This window comes from Crinia signifera, chromosome 7, assembly GCF_055691185.1.
Source record: "Crinia signifera chromosome 7, ASM5569118v1, whole genome shotgun sequence".
NCBI classification, from domain to species: domain Eukaryota; kingdom Metazoa; phylum Chordata; class Amphibia; order Anura; family Myobatrachidae; genus Crinia; species Crinia signifera.
Window position 1 is genome coordinate 158,476,646 of NC_139223.1, and position 25,232 is coordinate 158,501,877.

At 49.2% G+C, this 25,232-nt stretch overlaps 1 protein-coding gene across 2 annotated transcripts in view; it reads right to left on the reverse strand.

Moving 5' to 3' along the window:
* Nucleotides 1–25,232, reverse strand: part of ALS2 (alsin Rho guanine nucleotide exchange factor ALS2) — a 149,021-nt gene that overhangs the window by 121,605 nt on the left and 2,184 nt on the right. For both annotated transcript variants that reach the window (XM_083154087.1, XM_083154088.1), the window contains exons 2-3: nt 14,960–15,030; nt 4,004–4,158 (exon numbers count right to left, since the gene is read on the reverse strand). In XM_083154087.1, the coding sequence (XP_083010213.1) occupies nt 4,004–4,158; nt 14,960–14,979 (175 nt within the window). In that variant the 5' untranslated portion in view covers nt 14,980–15,030. The remainder of the gene's footprint in view (nt 1–4,003; nt 4,159–14,959; nt 15,031–25,232) is intronic.

Genomic DNA, 25,232 nt, shown 5'->3' on the forward strand with positions numbered 1-25,232 from the left:
CCCTGATATACATAAAACCTCCCCCCCCCCCCCCCGCCCCCCACAAACCGGATATACACACACAGCCTGGATATATACAGCCCCCTTCCCCCCACACACACACACACATAGCCGGGATATAAACACCCCCCCCTCCCCCCCAGTGCTCCGGTCTCCGTGTCCACACTGTGCGGCAGGAGCCGGCTAGTGTATCCTCTCACTGCAGCTGTGTGGGGCACAAAGCCATGGCCGGGGTCAGTATGTGCACGGGTAGACCCAGTGCTCCGGTCTCCGTGTCCACACTGTGCGGCAGGAGCCGGCTAGTGTATCCTCTCACCGCCGCTGTGTGGGGCACAAAGCCATGGCCGGGGTCAGTATGTGCAGGGGTAGACCCAGTGCTCCGGTCTCCGTGTCCACACTGCGCGACAGCAGCCAGCTAGTGTATCCTCTCACTGCCGCTGTGTGGGGCACAAACCCGTGGCCGGGGTCAGTATGTGCAGTGGTAGACCCAGTGCTCCGGTCTCAGTGTCCACACTGTGCGGCAGCAGCCGGCTAGTGTATCCTCTCACTGCCGCTGTGTGGGGCACAAAGCCATGGCCGGGGTCAGTATGTGCAGGAGTAGACCCAGTGCTCCGGTCTCCGTGTCCACACTGTGCGGCAGCAGCCGGTTAGTGTATCCTCTCACTGCAGCTGTGTGGGGCACAAAGCCATGGCCGGGGTCAGTATGTGCAGGGGTAGACCCAGTGCTCCGGTCTCCGTGTCCACACTGTGCGGCAGGAGCCGGCTAGTGTATCCTCTCACTGCAGCTGTGTGGGGCACAAAGCCATGGCCGGGGTCAGTATGTGCAGGGGTAGACACAGTGCACCGGTCTCCATGTCCACACTATGCAGCAGGAGCCGGCTAGTGTATCCTCTCACTGCCGCTGTGTGGGGCACAAAGCCATGGCCGGGTTCAGTATGTGCAGTGGTAGACCCAGTGCTCCGGTCTCCGTGTCCACACTATGCGGCAGGAGCCGGCTAGTGTATCCTCTCACTGCCACTGTGTGGGGCACAAAGCCATGGCCGGGGTCAGTATGTGCAGGAGTAGACCCAGTGCTCCGGTCTCCGTGTCCACACTGTGCGGCAGCAGCCGGTTAGTGTATCCTCTCACTGCCACTGTGTGGGGCACAAAGCCATGGCCGGGGTCAGTATGTGCAGGAGTAGACCCAGTGCTCCGGTCTCCGTGTCCACACTGTGCGGCAGCAGCCGGTTAGTGTATCCTCTCACTGCAGCTGTGTGGGGCACAAAGCCATGGCCGGGGTCAGTATGTGCAGGGGTAGACCCAGTGCTCCGGTCTCTGTGTCCACACTGTGCGGCAGGAGCCGGCTAGTGTATCCTCTCACTGCCGCTGTGTGGGGCACAAAGCCATGGCCGGGTTCAGTATGTGCAGTGGGTAGACCCAGTGCTCCGGTCTCCGTGTCCACACTATGCGGCAGGAGCCGGCTAGTGTATCCTCTCACAGCCGCTGTGTGCGGCACAAAGCCATGGCCGGGGTCAGTATGTGCAGGAGTAGACCCAGTGCTCCGGTCTCCGTGTCCACACTGTGCGGCAGGAGCCGGCTAGGGTATCCTCTCACTGCCGCTGTGTGGGGCACAAAGCCATGGCCGGGGTCAGTATGTGTAGTGGTAGACCCAGTGCTCCGGTCTCTGTGTCCACACTGTGCGGCAGGAGCCGGCTAGTGTATCCTCTCACTGCAGCTGTGTGGGGCACAAAGCCATGGCCGGGGTCAGTATGTGCACGGGTAGACCCAGTGCTCCGGTCTCTGTGTCCACACTGTGCGGCAGGAGCCGGCTAGTGTATCCTCTCACTGCCGCTGTGTGGGGCACAAAGCCATGGCCGGGTTCAGTATGTGCAGTGGTAGACCCAGTGCTCCGGTCTCCGTGTCCACACTATGCGGCAGGAGCCGGCTAGTGTATCCTCTCACTGCCGCTGTGTGCGGCACAAAGCCATGGCCGGGGTCAGTATGTGCAGTGGTAGACCCAGTGCTCCGGTCTCAGTGTCCACACTGTGCGGCAGGAGCCGGCTAGTGTATCCTCTCACTGCCGCTGTGTGGGGCACAAAGCCATGGCCGGGGTCAGTATGTGCAGGGGTAGACCCAGTGCTCCGGTCTCTGTGTCCACACTGTGCGGCAGCAGCCGGCTAGTGTATCCTCTAACTGCCGCTGTGTGGGGCACAAAGCCATGGCCAGGGTCAGTATGTGCAGTGGTAGACCCAGTGCTCCGGTCTCTGTGTCCACACTGTGCGGCAGGAGCCGGCTAGTGTATCCTCTCACTGCAGCTGTGTGGGGCACAAAGCCATGGCCGGGGTCAGTATGTGCACGGGTAGACCCAGTGCTCCGGTCTCCGTGTCCACACTATGCGGCAGGAGCCGGCTAGTGTATCCTCTCACTGCCGCTGTGTGGGGCACAAAGCCATGGCCGGGGTCAGTATGTGCAGGGGTAGACCCAGTGCTCCGGTCTCCGTGTCCACACTATGCGGCAGGAGCCGGCTAGTGTATCCTCTCACTGCAGCTGTGTGGGGCACAAAGCCATGGCCGGGTTCAGTATGTGCAGGGGTAGACCCAGTGCTCCGGTCTCCGTGTCCACACTGTGCGGCAGGAGCCGGCTAGTGTATCCTCTCACTGCCGCTGTGTGGGGCACAAAGCCATGGCCGGGGTCAGTATGTGCAGGGGTAGACCCAGTGCTCCGGTCTCCGTGTCCACACTATGCAGCAGGAGCCAGATAGAGTATCCGCTCACTGCCACTGTGTGGGGCACAAAGCCATGGCCGGGGTCAGTATGTGCAGGGGTAGACCCAGTGCTCCGGTCTCCGTGTCCACACTATGCGGCAGGAGCCGGCTAGTGTATCCTCTCACTGCAGCTGTGTGGGGCACAAAGCCATGGCCGGGGTCAGTATGTGCAGTGGTAGACCCAGTGCTCCGGTCTCCGTGTCCACACTGTGCGGCAGCAGCCGGCTAGTGTATCCTCTCACTGCCGCTGTGTGGGGCACAAAGCCATGGCCGGGGTCAGTATGTGCACGGGTAGACCCAGTGCTCCGGTCTCTGTGTCCACACTGTGCGGCAGGAGCCAGCTAGTGTATCCTCTCACTGCAGCTGTGTGGGGCACAAAGCCATGGCCGGGGTCAGTATGTGCAGGGGTAGACCCAGTGCTCCGGTCTCCGTGTCCACACTGTGCGGCAGGAGCCGGCTAGTGTATCCTCTCACTGCCGCTGTGTGGGGCACAAAGCCATGGCCGGGGTCAGTATGTGCAGGGGTAGACCCAGTGCTCCGGTCTCCGTGTCCACACTATGCGGCAGGAGCCGGCTAGTGTATCCTCTCACTGCAGCTGTGTGGGGCACAAAGCCATGGCCGGGGTCAGTATGTGCAGGGGTAGACCTAGTGCTCCGGTCTCCGTGTCCACACTATGCAGCAGGAGCCAGATAGAGTATCCGCTCACTGCAGCCAGAGACAGAGCGGCGGCTGGTGTCCCTTGTTATCTGAGGCGCAGAGAGAGGGGCTGGCATGTGGCAGACGAGACAAAGCGCATGCATACAGACAAATTGGGGATCCTGTGTGACGTCGGCGTAGCTCATCTGTGTCACACATGATCTTCCCGTTGAGAGGTCTGTCCGGAATCAGCCTCTGTCTGCAAGGTCTAATGGAGAGTACCAGGGCTAAGGGGACTCAGAGTCCACAAGTGCCGGGTGGCAGGGAGTCTCTTGCAGGGTGGACTGGGTATGCCTGGGGAGAAAACTGCAGCAGCCTTCATATAACCACCCCCCCCCCCCCCCCCCCAACCACACACACACACACACACACACACACACACTTTGGATATACAGAAGTGAGCAATACAGTAACAATGATACACACAGCCTGGATATAACCCACCCCCCCCTTCAAACACACACAGACCCTGGATATACAGAAGTGAGCAATACAGTAACAATGATACACACACACAGCCTGGAGATAATTCACGAGGAAGGCACAGACAGGGAGCAGACCTACCCCTAGTGAGCAGCAGGGCATGATGTAGGCCAAGGCTGGCCTGTAGAACCACTCTTGTTCCCAAACCATGGAGTCTCACTGGTGCTACATGGGTCGTCCCCACCTTCCAATAGTAAGCAACTCCTCGCTCCTGGGCACCTTCTGATTCTTTTAGACTGAAAACAATAGTTACAGTGAGTAATGTAAAGGACACTAATATACAGTGCTAGGTCTTGTTATACAGTGACTCATTGAAAGCGGATTTTCACATGACAGACTAAATCATCCTCCCGCTCCCTTCCCTTGGAGATACAACTCAATCATGAAATTGGTCATCGTACCTACACAGGCTTAAAAATAACACCCATAATAAGAGAAAATGTTCAATATTTCCTAAAAGTACTGAGAAAACAGACCGAAGTCATGTGTGAGATAGAAGTCCCAATAAAGGAGGACATTCGGCCTTGGTGCTGCTAACGGACTGCCACCTCTATATAACAGCTGACTGACTACAGGATCACCTCTACATAACAGCTGCTGACTGACTACAGGATCCCCTCTATATAACAGCACCTGGCCGACTACAGGATCCCCTCTATCTAACAGCAGCTGACCGACTACAAGATCCCCGCTATATAACAGCAGCTGACCGACTACAGGATCCCCTCTATATAACAGCACCTGACTGACTACAGGATCCCCTCTATATAACAGCACCTGGCCGACTACAGGATCCCCTCTATCTAACAGCAGCCCCTCTATATAACAGCACCTGGCCGACTACAGGATCCCCTCTATCTAACAGCAGCTGACCGACTACAAGATCCCCGCTATATAACAGCAGCTGACCGACTACAGGATCCCCTCTATATAACAGCACCTGGCCGACTACAGGATCCCCTCTATCTAACAGCAGCTGACCGACTACAGGATCCCCGCTATATAACAGCAGCTGACCGACTACATGATCCCCTCTATATAACAGCAGCTGACCGACTAGAGGATCCCCTCTATATAAAAGCTGCTGACCGACTACAGTATCCCCTCTATATAACAGCTGCTGACTGATTACAGGATCACCTCTATATAACAGCTGCTGACTGACTACAGTATCACCTCTATATAACAGCAGCTGACTGATTACAGGATCCCCTCTATATAACAGCGGCTGACTGATTACAGGCTCCTCTCTATGGGCCTTATTTTGGTTCATTCTTTCTGACAAAATCCTTCTTAGATGGACAAAACCATGTGCACTGCAGGGGGGGCAGATGTAACATGTGCAGAGAGAATTAGATTTGGGTGAGTAATTTTGTTTCTGTGTAGGGAAAATACTGACTGCTTTATTTTTACACTGCAATATAGATCTCACTTTGAAGTAAAACCCCACCCAAATCTAATTCTCTCTGCACATGTTACATCTGCCCCACCTGCAATGCACATGGTTTTGCCCATCTAAGAAGGATTTTGTCAGAAAGAATGAACCAAAATAAGGCCCTATATAACAGCAGCTGACTGACTACAGGATCCCCTCTATATTACAGCGGCTGACTGATTACAGGCTCCCCTCGATATAACAGCTGCTGACTGACTGACTACAGGATCCCCTCTATATAACAGCAGCTGACTGACTACAGGATCCCCTCTATATAACAGCGGCTGACTGATTACAGGATCCCCTCTATATAACAGCAGCTGACTGACTACAGGATCACTTCTTTATAACAGCAGCTGACTGACTACAGGATCCCCTCTATATAACAGCTGCTGACTGACTAAAGGATCCCCTCTATATAACAGCAGCTGACTGACTACAGGATCACCTCTATATAACAGCTGCTGACTGACTACAGGATCCCCTCTATATAACAGCTGCTAACTGACTAAAGGATCCCCTCTATATAACAGCAGCTGACTGACTACAGGATCACCTCTATATAACAGCTGCTGACTGACTACAGGATCCCCTCTATATAACAGCAGCTGACTGACTACAGTATCACCTCTATATAACAGCAGCTGACTGACTACAGGGTCACCTCTATATAACAGCTGCTGACTGACTACAGGATCCCCTCTATATAACAGCAGCTGACTGACTACAGTATCACCTCTATATAACAGCAGCTGACTGACTACAGGGTCACCTCTATATAACAGCTGCTGACTGACTACAGGATCACCTTTATATAACAGCAGCTGACTGACTACAGGATCCCCTCTATATAACAGCTGCTGACTGACTACAGGATCCCCTCTATATAACAGCAGCTGACTGACTACAGTATCACCTCTATATAACAGCAGCTGACTGACTACAGGGTCACCCCTATATAACAGCTGCTGACTGACTACAGTATCACCTCTATATAACAGCAGCTGACTGACTACAGGATCACCTCTATATAACAGCTGCTGACTGACTACAGGATCCCCTCTATATAACAGCAGCTGACTGACTACAGTATCACCTCTATATAACAGCAGCTGACTGACTACAGGGTCACCCCTATATAACAGCTGCTGACTGACTACAGGATCACCTCTATATAACAGCAGCTGACTGACTACAGGATCACCCCTATATAACAGCAGCTGACTGACGACAGGATCCCCTCTATATAACAGCAGAGTGATCAGTACAGTCTGGCATGTATTACACAGCCTCTGATGATCACCGTCACCCAGCATGGAGCGGGTACAAGTGCAGATACTAATAGTGACTAGAGCCAGTCGGCAGTGCGTCGCTCACATTAGCATAAGTAATTCTGGCTTCCACGGCTGCCCACAACATAAGATTTCATTGTCCGGCACATACCTCTCCCAGCAACCATAAGGCACATGCATAACGGTTTGCTGCAACAGAGCTTAGACGGTATACGGTTACTAGGTAGACACCTTCAAAAGGTTGATATGTCTTTAGGTTGACAGGGTCATTAAGTCAACACAAGAATTAGGTCGACATGGACAAGATTGACAGTCAAAAGGTTGACATGGGTTGTTTTTTTGCACCGACATGTGCCGACAGGCGGGATTTCATGCCCTACCACCCACTAGGGTGTGAATGGAGAATAGAATAGTGTGCTGAGGGCAGCGAGCCATGCAAGGGGACGCGGTGTACCAATACAATGTCCATGTCGACACTGTCGACATCCGTGACAAATAAACAGTGAAAAAAACTTGTTTGACTGTCAACCTTGCCCATGTAGACCTTTTAGTTTCATTTCGACCTAAGGACTCTCGAGCTTCAGTCATGTCGACCTAATGATCCCAACCCTGCTTGGGCACCTCAATCTTTATTGCTCAGCAAGAATTCCCGATACTACCAGAACTAGTATACTGGGCAAATGCCAGGTGTAAAGGTGCCCATAGACAGTGCACTATGTACTAGATCGCATCGCATGTGATAAGCTGAAACGGCGTGCGATCTGGTACAGAAAGTACTGCATGCACATATCTGCAACATACCCATGCATCACATGCCAGAAGAAAACGGTGCTATGTGAACTGCATGTGATGAGTCCGACCTACGCACCATGTGTGGGCACCTTAGTGATCTCTCCAGCGCCCAGCAGCTGCCCTGCTTGGTACCAGTATGAAGCCATCTCTCTATGGCTGGGAAAGTAAAGACGCAACCATGTCAGATGGTTCTACATACAAATTTATGATTGCCGTCACCTGCTTTAAACAGGTTAATAAGTGTGTACACACGGGGCGATATGGCTTCCGATGTTGCCGATGTAGTGAATATCGGAAACCAAATCGCATGCTGCCGATGCGCGCTCCTGTGTTAGCGCAAATCGGCAGTGAAATAGAGAGGGCAGCCACGACTATATAGTGTAGATCTGCACTATATAGTCTAAATTGTCCCTCTGCATGCATGCCGTGCGATGCGAGTCCTGATCTGATCGCATCGGGACTCGCATCGCACGGCATATCCTGCCATATGTACACACCTTAAGCGATAAGAAAGGTGTTTCCACACAGGTGACAGAAGTCCAGGAAGAGAGCATTGTGTCGCTCCTGTAGAGGGTCATGTTGGGAGGTATGAAAGTGCCACCTTATAAAAGGCACCACTGTGTGTTCAGCATGAATGTAAAACAACCTGTCTTCCAACAGTAAAAGCAGTGACCGGCTTACCCACAACCCGGCAAATATACTCAGCTCTGTTCTTGCCTCTGTTTTATTGATTTAGAATCATGGGGCAGATGTATTAAGCCTGGCGAAGAGATAAACTGGAGATAAAGTGGAAGGAGATAACGCACCAGCCAATCAGCTGTGTTTAAAATATGACAGTTGGGAGTTGATTGGCTGGTGCGTTATCTCCTTCCACTTTATCTCTTCACCAGGCTTAATACATCTGCCCCATTGTTTTTTACAAGCGGCTACACATTGCTATGTGAGATCTCTGCTCAGGCACGTAATTACTCTGGCCACCTGAGGCATACACACCACTAATTAATTCATTAGTGGAAGTGACAGAATTACTGCATGCTGCAAAGTGACTGACAGAGGCAGAACGGAGATAACGCCTCAGTCGTCTACAGTACAGGGAGCGTGTGCTCTAAGGATGCAGGGTACGTACACCATACAGATAACAGTACAGGGAGCGTGTGCTCTAAGGATGCAGGGTACGTACACCATACAGATAACAGTACAGTGAGTGTGTGCACTAAGGATGCAGGGTACGTACACCATACAGATAACAGTACAGTGAGTGTGTGCACTAAGGAAGCAGGGTACGTACACCATACAGATAACAGTACAGTGAGTGTATGCGCTAAGGATGCAGGGTACGTACACCATACAGATAACAGTACAGTGAGTGTGTGCGCTAAAGATGCAGGGTACGTACACCATACAGATAACAGTACAGTGAGTGTGTGCTCTAAGGATGCAGGGTACGTACACCATACAGATAACAGTACAGTGAGTGTGTGTGCACTAAGGATGCAGGGTACGTACACCATACAGATAACAGTACAGGGAGCGTGTGCTCTAAGGATGCAGGGTACATACACCATACAGATAACAGTACAGGGAGCGTGTGCTCTAAGGATGCAGGGTACGTACACCATACAGATAACAGTACAGGGAGCGTGTGCTCTAAGGATGCAGGGTACGTACACCATACAGATAACAGTACAGTGAGTGTGTGTGCACTAAGGATGCAGGGTACGTACACCATACAGATAACAGTACAGTGAGTGTGTGTGCACTAAGGATGCAGGGTACGTACACCATACAGATAACAGTACAGTGAGTGTGTGCACTAAGGATGCAGGGTACGTACACCATACAGATAACAGTACAGTGAGTGTGTGCACTAAGGATGCAGGGTACGTACACCATACAGATAACAGTACAGTGAGTGTGTGCACTAAGGAAGCAGGGTACGTACACCATACAGATAACAGTACAGTGAGTGTGTGCACTAAGGATGCAGGGTACGTACACCATACAGATAACAGTACAGTGAGTGTGTGTGCACTAAGGATGCAGGGTACGTACACCATACAGATAAAAGTACAGTGAGTGTGTGCACTAAGGATGCAGGGTACGTACACCATACAGATAACAGTACAGTGAGTGTATGCACTAAGGATGCAGGGTGCGTACACCATACAGATAACAGTACAGTGAGTGTGTGCACTAAGGAAGCAGGGTACGTACACCATACAGATAACAGTACAGTGAGTGTGTGCACTAAGGAAGCAGGGTACGTACACCATACAGATAACAGTACAGTGAGTGTGTGCTCTAAGGATGCAGGGTACGTACACCATACAGATAACAGTACAGTGAGTGTGTGCACTAAGGAAGCAGGGTACGTACACCATACAGATAACAGTACAGTGAGTGTGTGCACTAAGGATGCAGGGTACGTACACCATACAGATAACAGTACAGTGAGTGTGTGCACTAAGGAAGCAGGGTACGTACACCATACAGATAACAGTACAGTGAGTGTGTGCACTAAGGATGCAGGGTACAGTGAGTGTGTGCACTAAGGATGCAGGGTACGTACACCATACGGGAAGCGGTCATCTATTAGAATGAACTTAGGTCTACAGTCATTAGGTCGACCCCACTAGGTCGACTGGCAGGAAGGTCGACCTGACTTAAGGTCGACATGGGCCAAGGTCGACATGACTTAAGGTGGAATTTGCATAAAGGTAGACATGAGGAAGGTCGACTGGTCATAAGGTCGACATGGGTTTTTTTACTGTTTTTTGAGCCGACATGTGCCGACAGGCGGTATTTCATGCCCTACCATCCACTAGGGCGTGGAGGAGGTTATTAAAGCTGTGGCGAGCGTAGCGAGCCACCGTGCCCGAAGCATTGCGAGCGAAGCGAGGGTCCGATTCTCATTGCCAACTGTGTCCATGTCTACTGTGTCGACATTCGGATAAAAAAACAGTAAAAAACCCATGTCGACCTTATGACCAGTCGACCTTCCTCATGTCGACCTTTATGCAAATTCGACCTTAAGTCATGTCGACCTTGGCCCATGTCGACCTTAAATCAGGTCGACCTTCCTGCCAGTCGACCTAGTGGGGTCGACCTAATGACTGTAGACCTAAGTTCATTCTGATAGATGTACCGATTCCCACCATACAGATAACAGTACAGTGAGTGTGTGCACTAAGGATGCAGGGTACAGTGAGTGTGTGCACTAAGGATGCAGGGTACGTACACCATACAGATAACAGTACAGTGAGTGTGTGCACTAAGGATGCAGGGTACGTACACCATATAGATAACAATACAGTGAGTGTGTGCACTAAGGATGCAGGGTACAGTGAGTGTGTGCACTAAGGATGCAGGTTACGTACACCATACAGATAACAGTACAGTGAGTGTGTGCACTAAGGATGCAGAGTACGTACACCATACAGATAACAGTACAGTGAGTGTGTGCACTAAGGATGCAGGGTAAGTACACCATACAGATAACAGTACAGTGAGTGTGTGCACTAAGGATGCAGGGTACGTACACCATATAGATAACAGTACAGTGAGTGTGTGCACTAAGGATGCAGGGTACAGTGAGTGTGTGCACTAAGGATGCAGGGTACGTACACCATACAGATAACAGTACAGTGCGTGTGTGCACTAAGGAAGCAGGGTACGTACACCATACAGATAACAGTACAGTGAGTGTGTGCACTAAGGAAGCAGGGTACGTACACCATACAGATAACAGTACAGTGAGTGTGTGCACTAAGGATGCAGGGTACGTACACCGTACAGATAACAGTACAGTGAGTGTGTGCACTAAGGAAGCAGGGTACGTACACCATACAGATAACAGTACAGTGAGTGTGTGCACTAAGGATACAGGGTACAGTTAGTGTGTGCACTAAGGATGCAGGGTACGTACACCATACAGATAACAGTACAGTGAGTGTGTGCACTAAGGATGCAGGGTACGTACACCATATAGATAACAGTACAGTGAGTGTGTGCACTAAGGATGCAGGGTACAGTGAGTGTGTGCACTAAGGATGCAGGGTACATACACCATACAGATAACAGTACAGTGAGTGTGTGCACTAAGGATGCAGGGTATGTGCACCATACAGATAACAGTACAGTGAGTGTGTGCACTAAGGATGCAGGGTACGTACACCATACAGATAACAGTACAGTGAGTGTGTGCACTAAGGATGCAGGGTACGTACACCATATAGATAACAGTACAGTGAGTGTGTGCACTAAGGATGAAGGGTACAGTGAGTGTGTGCACTAAGGATGCAGGGTACGTACACCATACAGATAACAGTACAGTGAGTGTGTGCACTAAGGATGCAGGGTACGTACACCATATAGATAACAGTACAGTGAGTGTGTGCACTAAGGATGCAGGGTACGTACACCATACAGATAACAGTACAGTGAGTGTGTGCACTAAGGATGCAGGGTACGTACACCATACAGATAACAGTACAGTGAGTGTGTGCACTAAGGAAGCAGGGTACGTACACCATACAGATAACAGTACAGTGAGTGTGTGCACTAAGGATGCAGGGTACGTACACCATACAGATAACAGTACAGTGAGTGTGTGCACTAAGGATGCAGGGTACGTACACCATATAGATAACAGTACAGTGAGTGTGTGCACTAAGGATGCAGGGTACGTACACCATACAGATAACAGTACAGTGAGTGTGTGCACTAAGGATGCAGGGTACGTACACCATACAGATAACAGTACAGTGAGTGTGTGCACTAAGGATCCAGGGTACGTACACCATACAGATAACAGTACAGTGAGTGTGTGCACTAAGGATGCAGGGTACGTACACCATATAGATAACAGTACAGTGAGTGTGTGCACTAAGGATGCAGGGTACAGTGAGTATGTGCACTAAGGATGCAGGGTACGTACACCATACAGATAACAGTACAGTGAGTGTGTGCACTAAGGAAGCAGGGTACGTACACCATACAGATAACAGTACAGTGAGTGTGTGCACTAAGGAAGCAGGGTACGTACACCATACAGATAACAGTACAGTGAGTGTGTGCACTAAGGATGCAGGGTACGTACACCGTACAGATAACAGTACAGTGAGTGTGTGCACTAAGGAAGCAGGGTACGTACACCATACAGATAACAGTACAGTGCGTGTGTGCACTAAGGAAGCAGGGTACGTACACCATACAGATAACAGTACAGTGAGTGTGTGCACTAAGGAAGCAGGATATTTACACCATACAGTTTGTCTCTCTGACCCTATTTCAGGGTTTGCGTTGGCAAGCTGTGCAAATCCATATACTGACCCATTACAGGAGCTTGCATGGCAGGGGGGTACTCTGGGAAGCATTACACCACCACAAGTTGATAATGGAGCAGTAATACATATATATGCATTTAGAACACAGGTTCTCAAACTCAGTCCTCAGAACCCCCACAGTGCATGTTTTGCAGGTCTCCTCACAGAATCACAATTAAAATAACTAGCTCCACCTGTGGATCTTTTCAAATGTGTCAATGATTAATGAGTGCACCTGAGCACCTGCCGGGTGACCTGGAAAACGTGAAGTGTATGGGGTCCTGAGGACCAAGTCTGAGAACCCCTGATGGCTCTCAAGAGCAGCACCCTGTCCCCTCACATGCTTTTCTTAGAATATACCACTGCCACTCTGATAACTGTCTCAGTGTCCTGTCCCCTGAGGCATATATTAGGGGAACCCTTTTGGCATAATATTAATAAACAATAATACATTTATGACACCACCAACCACTTCATGTTGTACCCGATATGGTGGCCCTAACACTATATGATAATAGCACATAGATACATGCATCTATGGGATAGATGGTTGGAGGCTAGGCTGATACCTGTAGTTCCTCAAGGGGAGTAATCGGTCAATTTAGAAATAAATGTGCTCTTACCCTGTAGCATAAGAAAATACACAAATATATGACCCATAAAACTGGTGCTATAATTAGTGTTCATTCTAGCCCCCTGCAATTTTCAAAAGTCATGCTGCTCATCTTCCCTGCCAGGGGGGTCGCTCTCTGTTGCTTCAGCGCAGAGATACAGACCACAGTATGCTAGAAGCCCCAAACCAGAGAAAGAGGAACTGCAGGGATTGTGACAGATGTAGGGTGCTAGAATGGACATGAATCATGTAATGTTAGGACCACCATGTCAGAGACGCATGGAAGTGGTTGCTGGCTGAAGTATACGTTTGCAAATAAATGTAATCGAATTCACTGTATTACTACGATAATAGTATAAAAGTCACATTACTGGTACATGGTGTGCTGCAGGATTCCAGTGTTTGTTTTTGTCAGCTGGGAGGGCAAACCGTAATCCATTTTACAATCCAGTGAAGCGAGGGGGAGAGGGCCCCGAGAGCCTACGCCAGTCTCCAGGGTAGTAAGGAGGGAGGGCCACGAGAGCCTGTGCCAGTCACTAGGGCAGTGAGGGGTAAGGGCCCCGAGAGCCTGCGATAGTCTCCAGGGCAGTGAGGGGTAAGGGCCCCGAGAGCCTGCGCCAGTCTCCAGGACAGTGAGGGGTAAGGGCCCCGAGAGCATGTGCCAGTCTCCAGGGCAGTGAGGGGTAAGGGCCCCGAGAGCCTGTGCCAGTCTCCAGGGCAGTGAGGGGGGGAGGGTCTTGAGAGCCTGTGCCAGTCTCCAGGGCAGTGAGGGGGGGGGAGGGCCCCGAGAGCCTGTGCCAGCGAGCGAGCGGTCCTCTGACCTTTTCATACCCCCACTATCCACATCGGCGTGGAGTCGATTTTATATAGTGTGGCGCGCGGACAAGCATAACTTCACAGGTATTACGCTTCGGGCTTGGTGGCTCGCTGCGCTCGCCACACTATATAAAATCAACTCCACGCCGACGTGGATAGTGGGGGTATAAAAATATCGGAGGACACGTACCGCCATCCCTCGCGGGCTCGCTGCGCTCGCCACGCTTCGGGTTGGCGTTCATCGTGGGGTGGCGTTAACGATGGGGGGGGGGGGGGGGGGCATTTTACATACATATTACACATCAGGGTGGGTATACAATGAAAAATTGGGTCCATTGGGCCATTTAACATTGTTCCCTATGTAAAATCGGGTCCATCGCATCGGTCGCATTGTATGCCATTATAATGGCATACAATGGACCCGATTTTACATAGGAATTTAACATTGAATACAATCCATTCAATGTTAAATCGCATCGGTCGCATCGCATACCTTAAGTTAAGGCATGCGATGGACGCGATTTTTTAAGTGTCGGGGAAAAGGCTAAAAATAGCCCAAAAAACGCGTCAGTCGCGTCCATCGCATACCTTAACTTAAGGTATGCGATGACCCACGACGGGCGCCGTGCTAGGAAACAAGTACCGATTTGTGTACTAAGGACAGATGAGTGGATTCCTGACAAATATTGGTTCATGAAAGTCTTCTTTTATCACAAAGCAAAGAATTTACTGATTATAAACAATACAAATGTTTACCGGACATACCTTCCTCTCTGTGAGTCCATGGGTCAGCAATATAGACCCATCCCAGCCTGCGTTCCCCAGAAGAGAGAAATCTGTGAAGTGAGAACAGTGGTCAGTAATGTGGGAGGAACACATAGCTAAGTATCCAAAGAATGTGATAGTAACAGCACAAAGCACTGCATAGGCCCTGATTGAAGGGAGCCACAAGATCAGCACCGGGAGGCCATACCGACCACCCTGCAACCGCACTGCATAGGCCCCGATGGAAGGGAGCCACGAGATCAGCACCGGGAGGCCATACCGACCACCCTGCAACCACACTGCATAGGCCCCATTGGAAGGGAGCCACGAGATCAGCACCGGGAGGCCATGCCGACCACCCTGCAACCGCACTGCATAGGCCCCGATGGAAGGGAGCAACGAGATCAGCACCGGGAGGCCATACTGACCACCCTGCAACCGCACTACATAGGCCCTGATGGAACGGAGCCACGAGATCAGCACCGGGAGGCCGTACCGACCACCCTGCAACCGCACTGCATAGGCCCCGATGGAAGGGAGCAACGAGATCAGCACCGGAAGGCCGTACCGACCACCCTGCAACCGCACTGCATAGGCCCCGATGGAAGGGAGCAACGAGATCAGCACCGGGAGGCCATACCGACCACCCTGCAACCGCACTACATAGGCCCCGATGGAAAGGAGCCACCAGATCAGCACCACAAGGCCGTACCGACCACCCTGCAACCGCACTGCATAGGCCCAGATGGAAGGGAGCCACGAGATCAGCACCGGGACGCGGTACCGACCACCCTGCAACCGCACTGCATGAGCCCCGATGGAAGGGAGCAACGAGATCAGCACCGGAAGGCCGTACTGACCACCCTGCAACCGCACTGCATAGGCCCCGATGGAAGGGAGCAACGAGATCAGCACCGGGAGGCCATACCGACCACCCTGCAACCGCACTACATAGGCCCCGATGGAAAGGAGCCACCAGATCAGCACCACAAGGCCGTACCGACCACCCTGCAACCGCACTGCATAGGCCCCGATGGAAGGGAGCCACGAGATCAGCACCGGGACGCCGTACCGACCACCCTGCAACCGCACTGCATGAGCCCCGATGGAAGGGTGCCACGAGATCAGCACCGGGAGGCCGTACCTACCACCCAGCAACCACACTGCATAGGCCCCGATGGAAGGGAGCCACGAGATCAGCACCACGAGGCTGTACCGACCACACAGCAACCGCACTACATAGGCCCCAGTGGAAGGCATCCACGAGATTAGCACCACGAGGCCGTACCGACCACCCTGCAACCGCACTGCATGAGCCCCGATGGAAGGGTGCCACGAGATCAGCACCGGGAGGCCGTACCTACCACCCAGCAACCGCACTGCATAGGCCCCGATGGAAGGGAGCCACGAGATCAGCATCACGAGGCTGTACCGACCACACAGCAACCACACTGCATAGGCCCCGATGGAAGGGATCCACGAGATTAGCACCACGAGGCCGTACCGACCACCCTGCAACCGCACTGCATAAGCTCCGATGGAAGGGAGCCACGAGATCAGCACCACGAGGCTGTACCGACCACCCAGCAACCGCATTGCATAGGCCATGAGCCACGAGATCTGCACCAGGAGGCCGTACAGAACGAGCCAAGATTGCTGAGGACTTTAAAACAGGCAATTACATATTGGAGACATACTTTCTTTGGGTATGGGTCATAGGGTCAACAGTAGTTAGGTCAACAGTCACATGAAGTATCGGAAGCATTAGGTCCACATGATCAAAAGGTCGACACAAGCAATAGGTCACCATGGAAAACGTTGACATGAGTTTTTCTAATTTTTCTCTATGTCATCATGGACACCGTATTTTTGGCTTTGGCATGGTGCCTCGCTGCACTGGGCACACTATTATATGCACACTCAAGGTATGAAAAACCAACAAACATGAATATCTCACATTGGTCTTTTTCATGTCGACCTAATGCTTGTGTCAACCTTTTGACCTTGGTAATAACCATGTGATAACTGTACTGTCTCTTCTTATACTGTTACCTACCTGGCTGCTGCAATGACCAGTGGCGCCGCTGATGGCTGCCTAGGTGCTGTGCAGCTCGGCAGGTATGTGTTCCCTGTGTGATAACTGTACTGTCTCTTCTTATACTGTTACCTACCTGGCTGCTGCAATAACCAGTGGTGCCGCTTATGGTTGCCTAGGTGCTGTGCAGCTCAGCAGGTATGTGTTCCCTGTGTGATAACTGTACTGTCCCTGCTTATATTGTTACCTACCCGGCTGCTGCAATGACCAGTGGTGCCACTGATGGCTGCCTAGGCGCTGTGCAGCTCGGCAGGTATGTGTTCCCTGTGTGATAAATGTACCGTCCCTGCTTATATTGTTACCTACCTGGCTGCTGCAATTACCAGTGGCGCCGCTGATGGCTGCGTAGGCGCTGTGTAGCTCGGCGGGTATGTGTTCCCTGTGTGATAACTGTACCGTCCCTGCTTATATTGTTACCTACCTGGCTGCTGCAATGACCAGTGGCGCCGCTGATGGCTGCCTAGGTGCTGTGCAGCTCGGCAGGTATGTGTTCCCTGTGTGATAACTGTACTGTCCCTGCTTATATTGTTACCTACCTGGCTGCTGCAATGACCAGTGGCGCCGCTGATGGCTGCCTAGGCGCTGTGCAGCTCGGCGGGTATGTGTTCCCTGTGTGATAACTGTACTGTCCCTGCTTATATTGTTACCTACCTGGCTGCTGCAATGACCAGTGACGCCGCTGATGGCTGCCTAGGCGCTGTGCAGCTCGGCGGGTATGTGTTCCCTGTATGATAACTGTACTGTCCCTGCTTATATTGTTACCTACCTGGCTGCTGCAATGACCAGTGGTGCCGCTGATGGCTGCCCTAGGCGCTGTGCAGCTCGGCAGGTATGTGTTCCCTGTGTGATAACTGTACTGTCACTGCTTATATTGTTACCTACCCGGCTGCTGCAATGACCAGTGGTGCCGCTGATGGCTGCCTAGGCGCTGTGCAGCTCGGCAGGTATGTGTTCCCTGTGTGATAACTGTACTGTCTCTGCTTATATTGTTACCTACCTGGCTGCTGCAATGACCAGTGGCGCCGCTGATGGCTGCCTAGGTGCTGTGCAGCTCGGCGGGTATGTGTTCCCTGTGTGATAACTGTACTGTCTCTGCTTATATTGTTACCTACCTGGCTGCTGCAATGACCAGTGGTGCCGCTGATGGCTGCCTAGGCGCTGTGCAGCTCGGGGGGTATGTGTTCCCTGTGTGATAACTGTACTGTCCCTGCTTATACGGTTACCTACCTGGCTGCTGCAATGACCAGTGGTGCCGCTGATGGCTGCCTAGGCGCTGTGCAGCTCGGCAGGTATGTGTTCCCTGTGTGATAACTGTACTTATGTATATGTGCTTATATTGTAATGCCCCCATCCCTGCTTGATGCTGCACTGTAATCCACATGGCCAATAAAGTTGATTCTTTTCTATTCTATTCTATGGTAACCTACTGCATGTCGACCTTTTCGAGGTCGACATGCATCAGATAGTCACATGGATTCTGTGTGAACTGTATGGTGGTCACATGGATGCTGTGTATAATATATGGTGGTCACATAGATGGTATCAGTATTACATGGTGGTCACATGGATGCTGTGTATAATATATGGTGGTCACATAGATGGTATCAGTATTGTATGGTGGTCACATGGATGCTGTGTATAATATATGGCAGTCACATAGATGGTATCAGTATTGTATGGTGGTCACATGGATGCTGTGTATAATATATGGCAGTCACATAGATGGTATCAGTATGTATGGTGGTCACATGGATGCTGTGTATAATATATGGCAGTCACATAGATGGTATCAGTATTACATGGTGGTCACATGGATGCTGTGTATAATATATGGCAGTCACATAGATGGTATCAGTATTGTATGGTGGTCACATGGATGCTGTGTATAATATATGGCAGTCACATAGATGGTATCAGTATTGTATGGTGGTCACATGGATGCTGTGTATAATATATGGCAGTCACATAGATGGTATCAGTGTGTATGGCGGTCACATGGATGCTGTGTATAAAATATGGCAGTCACATAGATAATATCAGTATTGTATGGTGGTCACATGGATGCTGTGTATAATATATGGCAGTCACATAGATAATATCAGTATTGTATGGTGGTCACATGGATGCTGTGTATAATATATGGCAGTCACATAGATAATATCAGTATGTATGGAGGTCACATGGATGCTGTGTGTACTGTATGGCGGTCACATGGATGGTATCAGTATTGTATGGTGGTCATATGGATGCTGTGTGTACTGTATGGCGGTTGCATGGATGGTATCAGTATTGTACGGTGGCAACATGGATGCTGTATTACTGTATGGCGGTTACATAGATGATCTCAGTATTGTATGGTGGTCAGATGGGTGCTGTGTGTACTGTATGGTGGTCACATAGATGATCTCAGTATTGTATGTGGTCACATGGATGCTGTGTATAATATATGGCAGTCACATAGATTATATCAGTATGTATGGAGGTCATCATGGTTGCTGTGTGTACTGTATGGCGGTCACATGGATGGTATCAGTATTGTACGGTGGCCACATGGATGCTGTGTGTACTGTATGGCGGTCACATGGATGGTATCAGTATTGTACAGTGGCCACATGGATGCTGTATTACTGTATGGCGGTTACATAGATGATCTCAGTATTGTAAGGTGGTCACATGGATGCTGTGTATAATATATGGCAGTCACATAGATAATATCAGTATTGTATGGTGGTCACATGGATACTGTGTATAATATATGGCAGTCACATAGATGGTATCAGTATTACATGGTGGTCACATGGATGCTGTGTATAATATATAGCAGTCACATAGATGGTATCAGTATTGTATGGTGGTCACATGGATGCTGTGTATAATATATGGCAGTCACATAGATGGTATCAGTATTGTATGGTGGTCACATGGATGCGGTGTATAATATATGGCAGTCACATAGATGGTATCAGTATTACATGGTGGTCACATGGATGCTGTGTATAATATATGGCAGTCACATAGATGGTATCAGTATTACATGGTGGTCACATGGATGCTGTGTATAATATATGACAGTCACATAGATGGTATCAGTATGTATTTCGGTCACATGGATTCTGTGTATAAAATATGGCAGTCACATAGATAATATCAGTATTGTATGGTGGTCACATGGATGCTGTGTATAATATATGGCAGTCACATAGATAATATCAGTATGTATGGAGGTCACATGGATGCTGTGTGTACTGTATGGCGGTCACATGGATGGTATCAGTATTGTATGGTGGTCACATGGATGCTGTGTGTACTGTATGGCGGTTACATGGATGGTATCAGTATTGTACGGGGGCCACATGGATGCTGTGTGTACTGTATGGCGGTCACATGGATGGTATCAGTATTGTACAGTGGCCACATGGATGCTGTATTACTGTATGGCAGTTACATAGATGGTATCAGTATTGTATGGTGGTCATATGGATGCTGTGTATAATATATGGCAGTCACATAGATGGTATCAGTATGTATGGCGGTCACATGGATGCTGTGTATAATATATGGCAGTCACATAGATAATATCAGTATTGTATGGTGGTCACATGTATGCTGTGTATAATATATGGCAGTCACATAGATGGTATCAGTATTGTATGGTGGTCACATGGATGCTGTGTATAATATATGGCAGTCACATAGATGGTATCAGTATGTATGGCGGTCACATGGATGCTGTGTATAATATATGACAGTCACATAGATAATATCAGTATTGTATGGTGATCACATGGATGCTGTGTATAATATATGGCAGTCACATAGATAATATCAGTATGTATGGAGGTCACATGGATGCTGTGTGTACTGTATGGCGGTCACATGGATGGTATCAGTATTGTATGGTGGTCACATGGATGCTGTGTGTACTGTATGGCGGTCACATGAATGGGATCAGTATTGTACGGTGACCACATGGATGCTGTGTGTACTGTATGGCGGTCACATGGATGGTATCAGTATTGTACAGTGGCCACATGGATGCTGTATTACTGTATGGCGGTTACGTAGATGATCTCAGTATTGTATGGTGGTCAGATGGGTGCTGTGTGTACTGTATGGTGGTCACATAGATGATCTCAGTATTGTATGTGGTCACATGGATGCTGTGTATAATATATGGCAGTCACATAGATTATATCAGTATTGTATGGTGGTCACATGGATGCTGTGTATAATATATGGCAGTCACATAGATAATATCAGTATGTATGGAGGTCACATGGTTGCTGTGTGTACTGTATGGCGGTCACATGGATGGTATCAGTATTGTACGGGGGCCACATGGATGCTGTGTGTACTGTATGGCGGTCACATGGATGGTATCAGTATTGTACAGTGGCCACATGGATGCTGTATTACTTTATGGCGGTTACATAGATGATCTCAGTATTGTAAGGTGGTCACATGGATGCTGTGTATAATATATGACAGTCACATAGATAATATCACTATTGTATGGTGGTCACATGGATGCTGTGTTTAATATATGGCAGTCACATAGATGGTATCAGTATTACATGGTGGTCACATGGATGCTGTGTATAATATATGGCAGTCACATAGATGGTATCAGTATTGTATGGTGGTCACATGGATGCTGTGTATAATATATGGCAGTCACATAGATGGTATCAGTATTACATGGTGGTCACATGGATGCTGTGTATAATATATGGCAGTCACATAGATGGTATCAGTATTGTATGGTGATCACATGGATGCTGTGTATAATATATGGCAGTCACATAGATAATATCAGTATGTATGGAGGTCATATGGATGCTGTGTGTACTGTATGGCGGTCACATGGATGGTATCAGTATTGTATGGTGGTCACATGGATGCTGTGTGTACTGTATGGCGGTCACATGGATGGTATCAGTATTGTACGGTGGCCACATGGATGCTGTGTGTACTGTATGGCGGTCACATGGATGGTATCAGTATTGTACAGTGGCCACATGGATGCTGTATTACTGTATGGCGGTTACGTAGATGATCTCAGTATTGTATGGTGGTCAGATGGGTGCTGTGTGTACTGTATGGTGGTCACATAGATGATCTCAGTATTGTATGTGGTCACATGGATGCTGTGTATAATATATGGCAGTCACATAGAAAATATCAGTATGTATGGAGGTCACATGGTTGCTGTGTGTACTGTATGGCGGTCACATAGATGGTATCAGTATTGTACGGGGGCCACATGGATGCTGTGTGTACTGTATGGCGGTCACATGGATGGTATCAGTATTGTACAGTGGCCACATGGATGCTGTATTACTGTATGGCGGTTACATAGATGATCTCAGTATTGTAAGGTGGTCACATGGATGCTGTGTATAATATATGACAGTCACATAGATAATATCCCTATTGTATGGTGGTCACATGGATGCTGTGTTTAATATATGGCAGTCACATAGATGGTATCAGTATTACATGGTGGTCACATGGATGCTGTGTATAATATATGGCAGTCACATAGATGGTATCAGTATTGTATGGTGGTCACATGGATGCTGTGTATAATATATGGCAGTCACATAGATGGTATCAGTATTACATGGTGGTCACATGGATGCTGTGTATAATATATGGCAGTCACATAGATGGTATCAGTATTGTATGGTGGTCACATGGATGCTGTGTATAATATATGGCAGTCACATAGATGGTATCAGTATGTATGGCGGTCACATGGATGCTGTGTATAATATATGGCAGTCACATAGATAATATCAGTATTGTATGGTGGTCACATGGATGCTGTGTATAATATATGGCAGTCACATAGATGGTATCAGTATTGTATGGTGGTCACATGGATGCTGTGTAGAATATATGGCAGTCACATAGATGGTATCAGTATGTATGGCGGTCACATGGATGCTGTGTATAAAATATGGCAGTCACATAGATAATATCAGTATTGTATGGTGGTCACATGGATGCTGTGTATAATATATGACAGTCACATAGATAATATCAGTATTGTATGGTGATCACATGGATGCTGTGTATAATATATGGCAGTCACATAGATAATATCAGTATGTATGGAGGTCACATGGATGCTGTGTGTACTGTATGGCGGTCACATGGATGGTATCAGTATTGTATGGTGGTCACATGGATGCTGTGTGTACTGTATGGCGGTCACATGGATGGTATCAGTATTGTACGGTGGCCACATGGATGCTGTGTGTACTGTATGGCGGTCACATGGATGGTATCAGTATTGTACAGTGGCCACATGGATGCTGTATTACTGTATGGCGGTTACGTAGATGATCTCAGTATTGTATGTGGTCACATGGATGCTGTGTATAATATATGGCAGTCACATAGATTATATCAGTATTGTATGGTGGTCACATGGATGCTGTGTATAATATATGGCAGTCACATAGATAATATCAGTATGTATGGAGGTCACATGGATGCTGTGTGTACTGTATGGCGGTTACATAGATGATCTCAGTATTGTATGGTGGTCAGATGGGTGCTGTGTGTACTGTATGGCGGTCACATAGATGATTTCAGTATTGTATGTGGTCACCTGGATGCTCTCAGTATTGTGGCAAGGGCTAATCATTTTTTTTAATGTAAACATGAGACCACTTTTATTTTTTTTAAATTGCCCCGTGCACTACTGTTTTTCCCACTGCTGTGTCCCCATGGAGCTTATTCTTAAATAAAATGTAGTTCCCTGTATACAGTATAGCACTACTATGTTTATTTTCATGTTGGGCTTAGGCCAGTGGTCGGCCCAAAATCGCATGTGTTTGACATTTGATCTGATCCGATGCGCGGTCCCGTGCGTATCAGACCGGATCAGGAGGTCGGACGTGCAGCATGTATGATCACGTCCGACCTCCTGCAGCGGGCGGGCAGCGGCGCCTCTTAAATGGGTGGCCGGCGGGTGCAGCGAGGGGTGCCCGTGAGGAAGCAGTCCAGCCGCGGTGGATCAGAACAGTGGGGCGGTGTGCAGCGGGCGGGCAGCGGCGGCAATTACAACTTTAAAATAACATGTCAAATGACTACCCAGCTAATGATTGGCTGAGATAGAGCACTCCCAGCCAATCAGCGGCCTCCGTCCGCGGCCGCTGATTGGCTGAGTGCTCTATCTCAGCCAATCAAAAGCCAGAGAGTCATTTAATAGCCACCGCTGCCCGCCCACTGCGGCACTGGACACTGATGATCACCGCCGCCTTCCTGCCCCACTGTTCTGATTACCCCTGCCCCACTGTTCTGATTACCCCTGCCCCACTGTTCTGATTACCGCTGCAGCCGCACTGCTTCCTCACCGGCACCCCTCAGCCTGGCAAAGAGATAAAGTGGAGATAAAGTGAAAGGAGATAAAGCACCAGCCAAACAACTCCCAACTGTCATTTTCAAACACAGTTCATTGGCTCGTGCTTTATCTCCTTTTACTTTATCTCCAGTTTATCTTTTCTCAAGGGTTAATACATTTGCCCCAGTATATGATACTACATAACAGATCAAGGCAACTGGCCAACAGGAAAGGGTTTCTGAATTGTCTTTCTCATATTTGACTACCTGGAATGGCCAGGAGGATCCCAAAAATCGTTTCACTCTCATGTCCCTGTATGTCATTGGCGGGTCTGTGAGACTCCTCTCCAGGCAAGAATGGTTTTTCTAGAAGTACAGTTCTGTAAACCCACATTAGTCCTATATTTAGGAGCCACGATGCCTTAAATAGCAGAAGGAGCCAATTTAGTGTAAAGTCTAAAGATGTAACAACGTTATAACTGGCTGCATATTCTGCTGCTGCTGTGTACACAACCACGTGTTTTATTGTGTTGCAATAAGAACCTCAAGTACTAATTATATCAGTGTGGTTACAGCAACGTCTAATGTGCCGGGGGGGGGGGGGGGGTAACAGGTTAATAATAGTATAAGTAAAGAATCTGCATCTATTTAGATCTATTTATTAAGAGTGTACAAAGTTCTGTAATCTATATACAGTGGTTCCATATCAAATGAAGACTACTGTTACATCATTAGTACCCTGGGGTGCTGCGTGACACTTGCAGAAGTGCCTCTGGTTGGTGGACCAAACTAATTATTTATGGTCAAAGTGATAGGCTGTGCCCC